The sequence below is a fragment of the Natator depressus genome, chromosome 8 (assembly GCF_965152275.1).
Source record: "Natator depressus isolate rNatDep1 chromosome 8, rNatDep2.hap1, whole genome shotgun sequence".
Taxonomy (NCBI): Eukaryota; Metazoa; Chordata; order Testudines; family Cheloniidae; genus Natator; species Natator depressus.
In genome coordinates, this window is record NC_134241.1 from 2,092,249 (window position 1) to 2,106,948 (window position 14,700).

Genomic DNA, 14,700 nt, shown 5'->3' on the forward strand with positions numbered 1-14,700 from the left:
CCTATACTCTGAGGCACAGTAGAAATGAAGCCACTGCTAGAAGGAGCATGAGTCAGTGGAGACTCCAGGACGCTATCATCAGACACAGAGGTGTGGGTGGAGTTGCCAGAGGGATGGAAGCACGAGGAACAGCAAAACACCACACCCATGGAGTTTGGTTTGAATAGCCGGTGTCACACATCTCTCCTTGCCTTTGATGGGAAACTCTGGCAGGGTATTTAATTGAATCTGGTGCCTTTTAAGAGTTGGGGTTTGCCTGTCTTCTTTGAAATATAATTATCACTGCTGGTGGAGCCAAAAATGCTCTTAAACCTTTGCTGAGATGCTCTCCCATGGTAGGGGAACTTTCCCCAAAGTTTATAAAAACTTCACCAGAGCAGCACAGGCCAGGAGAGGAGATGTCATGACAAAAGTGTGCACTGCAGGGGTAGTGCCATGAACTGAGAGATGGGAGCTGTGATAGATGGAGGTGAAACCCCCAGGAAGCCCCTCTCATCCAGATCCCAGACAATCTGTCCACACCATGGAACCCAGACTTTATCTGGACACCGGCTGTCTGACGCAGGGTAAGAGCAGGTAGGGTTTTAGACAGAAGAACCTTATTCAACAGAACTTGAATCTTTCTGTGCCCTTGTCAGCCAGCAGAGAAAGTGGTTAATGCTGGCTCCTTGCATTCTCTGGTGCAGCATGTGAATGCCTTTTAGAGCCATTAAGAAGAGGAATACAACAGTGTTTTGTCATACGCCCCTCCTGTAACGTTCTCGTGGCTTCATCTGAACCCAAGGCATAGCGAGGAGCATGGGGAATGGGTGTTGCTAGCCTGGGGATGTTTGTGTTGTGTCCCAGAGGATCTTTGAGCAGGGCGGGGCTGTGAAGAAGGGATGGTTGGGTGTGCTGCATTCTCTGGGGTGCGTGGTGCTGGTGCTTGCAATGAGGCCCGTGTCGCTGGGTAGAGGAGTGGGGGTGTGCATGGTGGTGCTTGCCCTAACCTTCCATTTCCTTATTTTAAAAGTGTGTGTGAGGCACGTTGATGTCTTGACCAGCCTTAGTGGGCACCCAGCTCTGGTTTTATGGATTCATTTATACTGAACAAGGAAACAGCACAAATCTCTTCCGTGTTCTCTCCTAATTTCCAAATGTCCTCAGCAGGGACGACGGAAGCTGAAGGTCTCTGGCTCGGTAAATTAATCCGACTCTGCCCCATTGGCGCTGGGAGTGAAAACCAGGGCAGGACATATCTGGATAGGCTTCCTGTGTCTGTCAAAATGTACCCCGAGGGAGTCAAAGCCGGGCATATTTTAATGGGTTTTCCATACACATCAAAACAGACGCTGAAATCCAGAGGGCCAGCACATTTTGAGGAGCTGCCCATTACCATCAAGCATGTACCGCTCCATTATGTGGCCAGAAGCTGAGATGGCACACAGGTCCATCTTGATGCCATGCACGTTTTGACATGATAGTGTCTACAATGGCTTTATGCCAAATACCAATTTGGCCTCTGTGAAGGCATGAAACTTGAGTAGGGGAAGCATCAGCTACACTTGTACTTAACCACAGCTGCCCTCCCTTGCTTCTCTTGGCTAGCAATAAACAAGAAGAGCAGCTCACAAGAACATCTTACAACTTTCTGTACTGATGGAGACACCGTTTGTAAAGGAGCTCTCCCAACTATTCCCATATCACCAAGAGACCATCATCTCCAGTCTCCGATGCAAAGCTGCAGGTTAGATGCGGTTTCTAAGAGCCACAAGTTACTCACCATGATGAACTCTTCTTCTTTCGCCTTCTCTTCTGGACACCATCTTGATTTTTTCCTGGAAGAATTGTCTCTGTCTGTCCACCTGTCTAACAAGCCTAGGCATTTGCATCCTGCCCATCACCATGGTATTGGAGTCCACTGGGTCTTGAGCTTCTAGTGGGAGACAAGCAGGAATTCCCTCCCCATTCTCCAAGATGTTATGCCCCAAGAGGTACTGGTAGTTGTTCCATGTGCACAGACACATTGCCGGTACCTCAGCATCTCCTAGGAAGCCCTGCTTCAATTCCAGGAAGGGCATGAAGTTAAGATCTCCCTACAGTTCCCATCCCACCTCTAGGATGGTATGAACACAAACTTTGACACCCAAAATATCTCTCCTCCCAACTCTGAGGAAAAACGAAGGGGATAGAGAGAGTACTTGTGCAGTCAAACTATAACATATGGAGAAGAGGAATTACAGGCAAAAGTCACATTCCTCTCCAAAGAATTGCTATTCACTGGGTTGCTGGAGACTGAGAACTCAAGGGGCATCAACACGGAAAGACAGAACATTGTACTGGAAACTGCTAAAAAAAATCTCTGGTCATGTCCTTCCACTTGCACTGGGGGACTTAGATAGCCCCGGTTGGTAAGTCCCAACCTTTAATGGCAAAAAGAAAAGAAGTACTTGTGGCACCTTAGAGACTAACCAATTCATTTGAGCATGAGCTTTCGTGAGCTACAGCTCACTTCATCGGATGCATACTGTGGAAACTGCAGAAGACATTATATACACAGAGACCATGAAACAATACCTCCTCCCACCACACTCTCCTGTTGGTAATAGCTTATCTAAAGTGATCACTCTCCTTACAATGTGTATGATAATCAAGTTGGGCCATTTCCAGCACAAATCCAAGTTTTCTCACCCCCCCCCCCTTTTCCAAAAACCACACACACAAACTCACTCTCCTGCTGGTAATAGCTTATCCAAAGTGACCACTCTCCTTACAATGTGTATGAAAATCAAGGTGGGCCATTTCCAGCACAAATCCAGGTTTTCTCACCCCGCAGCAGGAGAGTTTTCTCACTCTCACCAGCAGGAGAGTGAGTTTGTGTGTGTATGGCGGTGGGGGGTGAGAAAACTTGGATTTGTGCTGGAAATGGCCCACCTTGATTATCATGCACATTGTAGGGAGAGTGGTCACTTTGGATAAGCTATTACCAGCAGGAGAGTGAATTTGTGTGTGTGTGTTTTGGGGGGGGGGGTGAGAAAACCTGGACTTGTGCTGGAAATGGCCCACCTTGATTTTCATACACACTGTAAGGAGAGTGGTCACTTTGGATAAGCTATTACCAGCAGGAGAGTGAGTTTGTGTGTGTGGTTTTTGGAAAAGGGGGGGGGGTGAGAAAACCTAGATTTGTGCTGGAAATGGCCCAACTTGATTATCATACACATTGTAAGGAGAGTGATCACTTTAGATAAGCTATTACCAGCAGGAGAGTGGGGTGGGAGGAGGTATTGTTTCATGGTCTCTGTGTATATAATGTCTTCTGCAGTTTCCACAGTATGCATCCGATGAAGTGAGCTGTAGCTCACGAAAGCTTGTGCTCAAATCAATTGGTTAGTCTCTAAGGTGCCACAAGTCCTCCTTTTCTTTTTGCGAATACAGACTAACACGGCTGTTACTCTGAAACCTTTAATGGAGCATTCATGCTGCCATGGGGAAGGTGAGCAAGATCAGTCCAAGGAGATACAGTCATTCATATTAGTGTAAGCAGAGTCAGGATGAGCTCCACCCTGACATCTGGTGGTGAGGTGTAGCAAGTTGTGGAAAATAACTTCAGGGGCTGATATCATTTGCATAGGCACACCCACCCTGCCTAGAATGAGGCCATAGCTGCCCAAATGGTCACTTTGGCTGTTGTGGGATCCCCAGTGTCTCTGTTATTGGGGCAGGAAGAATAAATTGTTATTACCCTGATTATGGGAACTGTGCTTGGAACTGTACTTGGCCTTTTGTTATGATGGAGGGACTCACCATCAACTAAGTAGCACTCGCTAGGCAAGGGACATGGGTTCCAAAACTTTGTGAATTGAGAGAGGCTTGAGACAGGTGTTAGTACCTGGTGGTGTGGGGCCCCTTTGTGAGGGCCTGCAACACCAATTGCACCTCCGTCTCTCTCCACTGTGGAATGTCAGAGCTAATTTTGGGTCTATTAAGAGTCTTGCTAGGGGTGCTGTGTTGTATTCACTTTGGTCTTATGGTGCAACAGCACTAAGGCTCCCACTACTATGAGCTGAAATCACTGAGAGCTGGAATCACTGAGCACTGTGTTAAGTAGTGGGGAGCTGGAAGATCTAGAGTGCAGTGGTGCTGTTCATGGATAGGCTGGCGGAGCTGTGCAGAGTGGAGCCCTGTGGGGCAGTCAGCTTCAGGTCATGTAAGGTGCCCCTTGCCTCTTCCCCCCCCCCCCGGCACATTTTTAGCCAGACTGGAGAGTAACACTCTGCAGATGAACTTTTGAACTCTGGGGCTGGACTTTTTGGACTTTGGGTGATTTGTGGATTGCTGGACTCAAGAGACGTTTGGGTTCTGGGACTCAAGAACCCGAGGGAAAGGATGTGGCCCAATTTGCTGGGGTGGGTCTTTGCTCATGGTTTGGTTAATGAACACTAGATGTGGTGTTTCCCCAATTTAATGCTGATGTCGTTTACCTCATGTTATTAAAGATTCTCTGCTACACCGAGACTCTGTGCTTGCGAGAGGGGAAGTATTGCCTCCTTGAGGCGCCCAGGGGGTGTGTAAGATTTTCCCAGGTCACTGGGTGGGGGCTCGAGCCAGTTTTGCATTTGCTTTGATGAGAGGGAACCCCTGCGTACTGAACCCGGCCCTTGCTGCTATCAACTTGGCCTGGCAGAAGGGTTACATTAGTATGATTGGTTTTATCCTAAATAGCTCTCAGAGCTTCTCGAGGGTACCCAGCATCATGCAGGGTTGGGCCCTAAGTCAACACTGGGCTAAACCTGTCCCACAAAGTGGCCCAGCAGACTGGAGCACAAGGCTGAGTTGCTGGCTTGCCCAGGAGGTACAGACCTAAAGGCAACAGCATCTCCTGAAAGCCGGCTGGCTCGAGAGAAGATGCTGATGGGATTTTCTCATGTCTGGCTGAGCAGAGAACTGAGCACAGCTCCCAGGCTTCACAAGGAGATGAAGAGTCAGAGCATCACCTGAGTTCTGGCAGTTCAATGATGCGGCACCATCGCAAAGCTGTCTTCAAGATGGATTAGCTGGGCACAGCAGCATCTCTCCTGTGCACGGGGATCTCCAAGTGCCATAAAATCTCCTGGGTCACCCCATCACTGCAGCTGCCGCAGGGCGCACACCTGGGGGAAGGGGACAGAACCAAGATCCTGGAATCTCACGACACTGGAAACAGCTTCTTGGGGTCACAGGCTATTGGAATGAGTTAGACCTGCCCTCTAGCTCCTCTAAACTAAGCCAGGCACCGGCTCCGGGCAGAATACGTGCAAGATCAGGACAGCAGGACCGTCGCTTACGCTCAGCTTTCCCCCTGCCGCGGGGACCGACTGCAGAGTCTGGCCGAAAGAGGCTGGTAACACGGTAACTGTCAGGTGCTTTGCTGGCTCGGTGCCTTTAACGTGCAGCGTGACGAATATGTTCCACACTCACAGTCCTGACAATCAGGAATGTCCAGGTTTGGGTGCCCATGTGCGCCATGATGAGCACTCAGCCCACATAACTACTCCATTATTCACCAAATCAAGGGTGTGACTTTTCCTCCAACTTATCCTGGAAACTTGTTGTGGAGGAAACATTGTTCACAGCTTGGCATTCCCACTGAGAGCTTTGCTTCCGGTTGCCGGAGTTGTGAGTGACTATTTAGGGTGAGTCACAATGAAGGTGGGTTCTCCGACACCCTATATATAGTGGGGCTCTGTGGGGGGGGGGGTTTACTGAGGGAGCAGAGCACCAAGAGCCCACTGCAGACCAGACAGCCACGTCCGCCATGAAGATAACAGGGGCCGTTCTGCTCTTCGCTCTGGCACTTTGCTGCTTCTACTCAGGTGAGTCACTTTGGCTGTAGCCTGTGCTGAGCCCTGCCCTATACCCGAAAGGATGGGGCCAGCCTCTCTCTCATCTATATAGGGGTTCGCACACCCCCACAGTGGCCGATTCCAGGAGCAGCTGGTTTATTTCTGAGATGCCACTGCACAGCCTGGACATTGAGCAGCAGGCTGGTTCCAGGAGCGCTGACCTCCCTGCATGGATCCCAGAGCTCGGAAGGGCTGTTCCCGGGCTTCTCTCTGGGCTGGGGTCTCACTCACTCTGCCAGAAACCGAGGCAGCTCAAAAGATTCACAGCCCCTAGAAAACAAATATCCATGGAATCCCCTTTCTTTTTGAATTTCTTCTCATCCACGCTTCTGGTTGTTTTCTGATTATTTTGTTGGGGACAAGGAGGTTGGTTGGCAGTAAAATTCTTGATCTAGTTGCCTAAATAATTTTAATTCCTGTCATCGTTTATTATGAAACTCCACAAAGAGGCCATTAGGTAGGGTGACCAGATGTACCGACTTTATAGGGACACTCCCAATATTTGGGGCTTTTTCTTATATAGGCGCCTATATATTTCCCCTCCCCTTCCCCCCAATTTTTCACAATTTTTATCTACTTACCCTACCATCAGGAGTCAAAAATTCCCACCCTGGATCAGACCAGGCACCCTTCAACCCAATCTCTGTTTCCAACACTAGCCTGTGCCAGTGTATTTAGAGCGATGTACAAGGCCCTCAGCAGTTCTGAGGGAAGCTTCCCACAGGAAAAATTTCTTCTTACCTTGTATTACGTAGGAGTTGCTTTATGCCCTGAATTAATTCAATTCAACGATACTTTATTAGCATGACAAGATCTATGGCATTGCCAAAGTAGAAAGCGGAGGATTTAGATCCTCTCCAAACATTTGCTTTTTGGGGGTTAAATCCCTACCTTGTAATGCTGGATGATCCTGTTATCCATAGCTCCTTAATACAGATCATCTTCACTTGGGGGGCTGATATCTTAGTCAATTGGATAGAGTTTCATTAACAAACAGAGTCAGACCTGTTCAGAATGAAACGTCTCATTAGAATTGAGTAATTGTTGATGTAATTCTGTGCTATGGCTTAACTCTGAAGAGACACTCAAATAATGGAGGTTTCAGAGTAGCAGCCGCGTTAGTCTGTATTCGCAAAAAGAACAGGAGGACTTGTGGCGCCTTAGAGACTAACCAATTTATTTGAGCATAAGCTTTCGTGAGCTACAGCTCACTTCATTGGATACGGAGCGAGAGAGAGTCAAAAGCTGCTGAGGTTTTTATGGATGCCCGTGAGATCCTGGATCCTGCAAAATAGCTGCTGAGACACAACCTTTAGTGTTCTGGTCTTTTTCAGACAGTGTCAATGAACGGACCAGACAGGGTCCGTGGCAGAGTGTGCGGTGTTATGGTCACACCATCCAAACGGATGTTAGAGTAAAATGTAAAACTCTCTTTCTGGATGCTTTTAATGTACTACAACATGATTTCTCAGAATCCAGAACCCTAACACACAAGAACCCAAAACACAGAGAGAGACAAAGCAGGCTGCTCCCGAAGGCACCGAGGCACAATTCAATCCCTATTGCTCTAGGTTGGCTCTTTGAAAATGGACTCCTGAAGACCCAGATCACCAGTTTCCCAACAGAGCCCCTAATTAGCAGGACCAAGAAGCAGAACCAGGAAACCCCGCACACTTAAAGAGAGATCAGGGAACAACAGAGACACCTGAAGTGGAGTCCAATGTGAGAGGCCAGCACCAGACAGTGTCAATGAATGGACTAGGCAGCCTGTTGAGAAGAGGAGAACCCAATGGCAGAAAAGTGGCTGTGGTATGAAATGCCTCTGAAATGCAGGACTCCGTAACAGGCTTTTGAAAGCAAAGCCATTAACCACTTTTGTTGTGGATAGTTTTGGCTCCAATCCTGCTACCACTGGTGTCAATGAATGTTTCTTGGCCTCTGTTGGCTGGATGTAGCTTTGAAAGAACATCAGGGTATTATGGAGCTGGCAGCTAACAGAGCTAGTCCTTAGGCTCAAGTGGCGGGGGCCTGTGTTTCAAAAGCTAAAGAGGAGATCAACATGTGGGTGTTGTTTTATTATAGGTGGCTTAAGACAAGCATGATCCCGCTCTATGGTTGAACTGATCCCCCATGAAACTCCAAAGAAAGAAAGAAAGTTCTTTGCATTTTTATGATTAAGTCTTGCTGACAACATGAATGTTTTCTGAACCCTTTCACTGAATTGAGTGAGTAGATACAATGTTACCCTTCATCCAGAAGGAGAAGGGTTAAAACAAATAGCACTGATATCTTCTCAGAAGTTCCTGGAAAAGTAGGAAACTCCCCAGCCTCCCCCAAAGGTGAGGGTGAGATCCTGTAGAGGAGACACCTGTCTAGAGTAGGATCACTCTGGAACGTCCCAAGAATGTTTGCCTCTTCCTCCGTTCCTCCTTTGCGACGTCAATTCAGTTAATACAGGTATACAAGAGCTGACATCCCTAGTGGCACAACCCCATACCAGAACATTTGAAAAGGCTCTGTATAGAAGTAAAGAGAGAGACTTGGTCAGAACTCGGGACATCAATAACCCCAGCACCAGGATGGGAGAGAGAATCTGAAACAGTCTCATTCTGTCTGTATGTTTTGTTCCAGATGCTGCTGGCCAGGCTGGTAAGGTAAGTCGAACTCTCCCTGTTCATTAATAATCACTTTCCCCAGTCTCTGGCTTGTAACATCACAGGGACCATGATCTCTGGGTTAGAAACATGCTAGAACTCATGACTCAAAGCAGAAGCAGAGTCTACCTCGTGCCCGAGCCAGGGGAGAGTGAATCTCTGGGGCTGAGAATCCCTGGGTACATCTACACTGGAACAAAAGATCCAGGGCTTGGCCATGGCTGGACCGGCTGAGCTGACATGGGCTCAGGGGGCTTGGGCTGCAGGCCTAAAAATTGCGGTGTAGATGTTCAGGCTCTGGGATCCTCCACCCTCATGAGGTACCAATGCTCGGGCTCCAGCCCAAGCCCAAATGTCTACACAGCAATTGTACAGCCCGAGCCCAAGTCAGCTGACCTGAGCTAGCCAGGAGTGTCTCACTGCCGAGTAGACGTAAGCCATGGGGTCAGAGTGATGGATTCCATAGACTATTGTACAGGGCAGTCTGTGATGGGCCTGGAGGAGACACAGGGAGCAACTGAGACAGAACAGAGGAGGTGATGGTATGACAAGAGCATGAGCTTTTTTATTTATGAGCATCTGCTGCCTGTGGAGATGCTCTTTCACTCACATTCTATATGAGGTAGGTTCAGAAGCGTCTCTTAGACCAGCCTGTACCCCTATGTTCACCCCTTTAAGAAGACTGTGATAAATTTTGTACAAAGTATGCAGTGTAAGGTATGGTTTGAAAACTCATAATGTCCTGAACATTATTGTCCTGTTAAGTATGTGAGTATGTAAAGTTATAAGATTCTACTGTATAAGCCATGTCCCCAGTCTGGGGAAACAGTCATAAACCAGAGACAAAAGACAAACTAACACCTCAGCCAGGTCTCAACATAATCAAACGGACCATCACGTGGTTAAGGGGCCATTCTTTGGCAGCAAAAAAGCTGTGAGCGAGAAATTTACTTGTTGGCAAAGGAACAGCTGGAGGTTCCCATCCCCACAAACTTTCTGTTGCATGAACCCCAGCTGGAGATGATGCTCAAAGAAGAGGGAAAAATATAAGAATGGGGAACAAACTCCCCAAGTTACTCCTCCCTTTCTCTCTGCCCATGACATCAACAACACCTGAAAGACAAGGAAAGTAACACTGGACTGAGGGAGGGGTCCTGGCGGAAATGACAGCCAGTAAGACTGCTGAAGCATTTGGTGAGAGAGACCTTTTGCCTTGAATTCACTTAGCTTGATAAGTCATGCATTAGTGGTGTTTTGCTTTTATTTTCTTGTAGCCAATTCTGACTTTGATGCCTCCTTACTTGTAATCACTTAAAATCTATCTTTCTGTAGTTAAGAATCTTGTTTTATCTAAACCAGTGAGTTTGGATTGAAGTGTTTGGAAAACTCCATTTGCGACAATAGGATTTGTGCATTTCATTTTCTAGTAATAAAATGACAGACTTTATATGAGCTTATATGGTCCAGGAGGGTGCTGGGCAGTACAAGATGCACACTTCTGGGGGAAAGTCTGGGACGGGAAATTTGCTGCTCTTCCCCTGCAGTGTAATTCAAGAGTGGCTTGCCAAAGGACTCATACCGTACAGCTCGGAGTAATTTACATGCTGGAAGCTGTGTGTGAGTAGGAACAGGAGTGGTTGCTTTCATAGCAAAGCAGTGTAAAAGGCACCCCAGGCTGGAGAACTGAGGGGACACAGCTGTTCATCAGTCCAGATTGTACCCTGGGTAATGTCAGATTAGCATCCGATGCCTACGGAGATGCCCCTTCGCTCACACACCATGTGATGTGGGTTCAGAAACGTCTCTTACACCAGGGAGACGGGCCCGGCTCCTCCTGCCAGCGAGAGGGGAATTGGGAAGTCAGTTAATCAGAACGTCCGTAGAGACTAGGGACAGGATTAGGTACTGTGAGCTCTGGGGGGCAGGACTGTCCCTTCCTCGCTATTCAGAGAATGCCCAGCCCCATGGGCGAGTGGGGGCGTCGGGGCACTACTGAAATGCAGACAATAAGTCTAATAGCAATACTAATGTTCTCTGTAGGGTTTCTGCAGTGAGTACAAGAAGCCTCCGGAAATCTGCACCTTAGAGTACTACCCGGTCTGTGGCACTGATGGCAAGACATATGGAAACAAATGTGCCTTTTGTGGAGCAGTCTAGTAAGTATCAGAATAAAGGGCCCATTAACAAAAACTAAAATACAATCATGAGGTAATTCAAGGCCCTGCCTGCGCCCATATCTTTACCTTGCAGAGGCTGGGTCGACTTCCTCAGTGTAATTTTTCCTGTCAGCAAATAAGCTCTGGTGAATTTGACCTACTGGGGCCTTGACAGATGCTTTGCTCTCATTGGCCATCAGGTTGCAGCCCTGAGTTCTGTGTCTCTCTCTTTCCTCTAGTGAAAACCTTGGAAGTCTTTGCTTTGAGCATTATGGAGAATGCAGGTCGCACAATGAGGACAAGGAAAGAGAAGAGCTTTAGCATTTGGTTCCCACGAGCAGATCCCTGCATGGAGTCACGTTCTCCTCTCATCCATCGGTTCCAGGCCTCTAAGAGCATCGCTGACTCCCCACCTGTCTATGCAATAAAGCAAACTCAGCAGAATTTGTGACCTCTGTGGGGTTTTTTCCCCTTTCCAAGGAGGGACTCTGCTCTCCCGTGTCTCACACGAGCTCTCCCCAGCTTACAGACCAGAGTTAATGAGAACACAAAGTGCAGTAACCAGTCACAGGCTTTAAGGGAGCCACAGACTGGCAAGTATTATATCTCCTCCTGCCATGGCTTTTCCTACAAGATGAATCGATACACAAACCCCGGACACGTTCCCTGTGTCTGACTCCCTTCCAGGCCTGAGTGTTCTCCATGGACCAGAACATGAGACCGTGAGCAAAGCCCACGTAAAAGGCCTTGACTTGGGAGAACAGCAAGGAATGGGAGGATACAGGATCCCCAACCCAGACATAGAGCCCAGGGGGCTACTTGTCGGGGTGGGAGGTGTAAAGGGCTTGTGGACATGTGGATCCATGCTGTGCGCCACACCCTACACACCAACAAACCCTTGATCCTTCCGATACTGCCCCCCCAGAGACCCACGAGCTGCCCAGCCTGTCTGTCTCCTCCATGGCGCACAGAGGACTGCAGAGTCCCTCTGACTGGGGTCTGAGCTGCGCTGATGCCCTGTGCAGCAGACCAACAACCTGCCACATTTGGTTCTTCACGTGCATGGAAGCTGCCTCATTTCTGGGCTGCCCTGGGGGACTCCCAGTGACTCGGGAGAGTCTGGGGGCAGGGAGACGTCGGAGACAAAGAACGGGGAGGTTGGTATAAAGGGGCAGCCCGAAATGACTCTTGGGAAAGGGGGAGTCTATACAGGAAGGATTTTGGGCTCCACCTAAACCAGACTGGAACCAGATTGCTGCCACTTAAAATTAAAAAGGTCGTTGAGCAGTTTTAAAACTAAGGGCTGGGGGAAAGCCGAGAGGTGCGGAGGAGCACGTGGTTGGGACAGAGACATCCCTTGGGGCAGGCTCTACTAATGGAGATTGTCTATGTCCTAGTAAGGAGGAGAGGATGGAAGATGATAAAGTACAGGTAGGATCTGATGAGAAACAGTCAAATGAAAAAAAGTCTCATTTAATTACATCATGCAACGGGAGACAGCTAAAAAGCGACACGTTTTAAAAGTGCTTATATACCAATAATAAGATGGGTGAACTAGAGCGCCTCGTATTAAATGAGGCTATTGATATAACAGGCATCACAGAAACCTGGTGGAATGAGGATAATCACTGGGACACAGTAATACCAGGGTACAAAAGACATCGGAAGGACAGAACAGGTCATGCTGGTGGGGGAGTGGCACTGTATGTGAAAGACATCAAATGAATCAAATGAAGTAAAAATCTTAAGTGAACCAAACTGTGCCATAGAATCTCTCTGGATAGTAATTCCATGCTCGAATAATAAGAATATACCAGTAGGGATATATTACCGACCACCTGACCAGGATGGTGATAGTGACTGTGAAATGCTCAGGGAGATTAGAGAGGCTATTAAAATAAAAAACTCAATAATAATCGAGGATTTCAACTATCCCATATTCACTGGGTTCATGTCACCTCAGGACGGGATGCAGAGAGAAAGTTTCTTGACACCTTAAATGACTGCTTCTTGGAGCAGCTAGTCCTGGAACTCACAAGAGGAGAGGTAATTCTTGATTTAGTCCAAAGTGGAGCACAGGATCAGGTCCAAGAGGTGACTATAGCTGGACCGCTTGGTAATAGTGACCATAATATAATTAAATTTAACATCCCTGTGGCGGGGAAAACACCACAGCGGCCCAACCCAGTAGCATTTAGTTTCAGAAAGGGGAACGACACAAAAACAAGGAGGTTAGTTAAACAGAAATTAGAGGGTACAGCACCAAAAGTACAATCCCTGCAAGCTGCGTGGAAACTTTTTAAAGACACCATAATAGAGGCTCAACTGAAATGTACACCCCAAATTAAAAAACACAGTAAGAGAACCGAAAAAGAGCCGCCATGGCGAAACAACAAAGTAAGAGAAGCAGTGAGAGGCAAAAAAGGCATCCTACGAAAAGTGGAAGTTAAATCCTAGTGAGGAAAATAGAAAGGAGCATGAACTCTGGCAAATGAAGTATAAAAATACAATTAGGAAGGCCAACAAAGAATTTGAGGAACAGCTAGCCAAAGACTCAAAAAGTAATAGCAAACATTTTTTTAATTACATCAGAAGCAGGAAACCTGCTAAACAACCAGTGGGGCAACTGGACGATCAAGGTGCTAAAGGAGCACTCAAGGACGATAAGGCCATCGTGGAGAACCTAAATGAATTCTCTGCATCAGTCTTCACGGCTGAGGATGTGAGGGAGATTCCTAAACCTGAGCCACTCTTTTTAGGTGACAAATCTGAGGAACTGTCCCAGACTGAGGTGTCATCAGAGGAGGTTTTGGAACAAATTGATAAATTAAAGAGTAATAAGTCACCAGGACCAGGTGGGATTCACCCAAGAGTTCTGAAGGAACTCAAATGTGAAATTGCAGGACTACTAACTGTAGTCTCTAACCTATCATGTCAATCAGCTTCTGTGCCAAATGGCTGGAGGTTAGTTAATGTGGGGCCAATTTTTTAAAAGGGCTCCAGAGGTGACCCCAGCAATTACAGACCAGTAAGCCTGACTTCAGTACCGGGCAAACTGGTTGAAACTATAGTAAAGAACAAAATTGTCAGACACAGAGATGAACATAATTTCTTGGGGAAGAGTCAACATGGTTTTTTAAAGGGAAATCATGCCTCACCAATCTACTAGAACTCTTTGAGGGGGTCAACAAGCATGTGGACAAGGGGGATCCAGTGGATATAGTGTACTTAGATTTTCAGAAAACCTTTGACAAGGTCCCTCGCCAGAGGCTATTAAGCAAAGTAAGCAATCATGGGATAAGAGAGAAGGTTCTCTCATGGATTGGTAACTGGTTAAAAGATAGGAAACAAAGGGTAGGAATAAATGGTCAGTTCTCAGAATGGAGAGAGGTGAACAGTGGTGTCCCCCAGGGGTCTGTACTGGGGCCAGTCCTATTCAACATGTTCATAAATGACCTGGGAAAAGGGATGAACTGTGAGGTGGCAAAATTTGCAGATGATACAAAACTACTCAAGATAGTTAAATCCCAGGCAGACTGTGAAGAGCTACAAAAGAATCTCACAAAACTGGGTGACTTGGCAACAAAATGGCAGATGAGATTCAACGTTGATAAATGCAAAGCAATGCACATTGGAAAACATCATCCCAACTATACATATAAAATGATGGGTCTAAATTAGCTGTTACCACTCAAGAAAGAGAGCTTGGAGTCATTGTGGAGAGTTCTCTGAAAACACCCACTCAGTGTGCAGCGGCCATCAAAACAGCAAACAGAATGCTGGGAATCATTAGGAAAGGGGTAGATAATAAGACAGAGGGGAGGAGGGAATCCCCAGCCCAGAAGCAGGGCCCGGTGCACGCAGACAGTTACCCGCTTCCCAGCTGCTCCTGTGTTTGGGAGCAGAGAAGGGAACATCCCACCGCTTCCCCCGCAGCAGCACTGGGGCCATTTGGTGTTCCACTGTGCAATAGCCCACCGCGACCCCGCACTCCCCCGATCCCCGCTGCAGAGACCTGTACGCTGAACC

The 14,700-nt window shown here is 47.6% G+C and overlaps 1 protein-coding gene across 1 annotated transcript; it reads left to right on the top strand.

Moving 5' to 3' along the window:
* Positions 1-5,773: 5,773 nt before the first annotated feature.
* Positions 5,774-10,992, top strand: LOC141992708 (ovomucoid-like). The gene is made up of 4 exons (XM_074962043.1): positions 5,774-5,831; positions 8,493-8,515; positions 10,556-10,671; positions 10,911-10,992. Exons 1-4 carry the CDS (start codon positions 5,774-5,776, stop codon positions 10,990-10,992), a joined length of 279 nt encoding a protein of 92 aa, XP_074818144.1.
* The last annotated feature ends 3,708 nt before the right edge of the window (positions 10,993-14,700 follow it).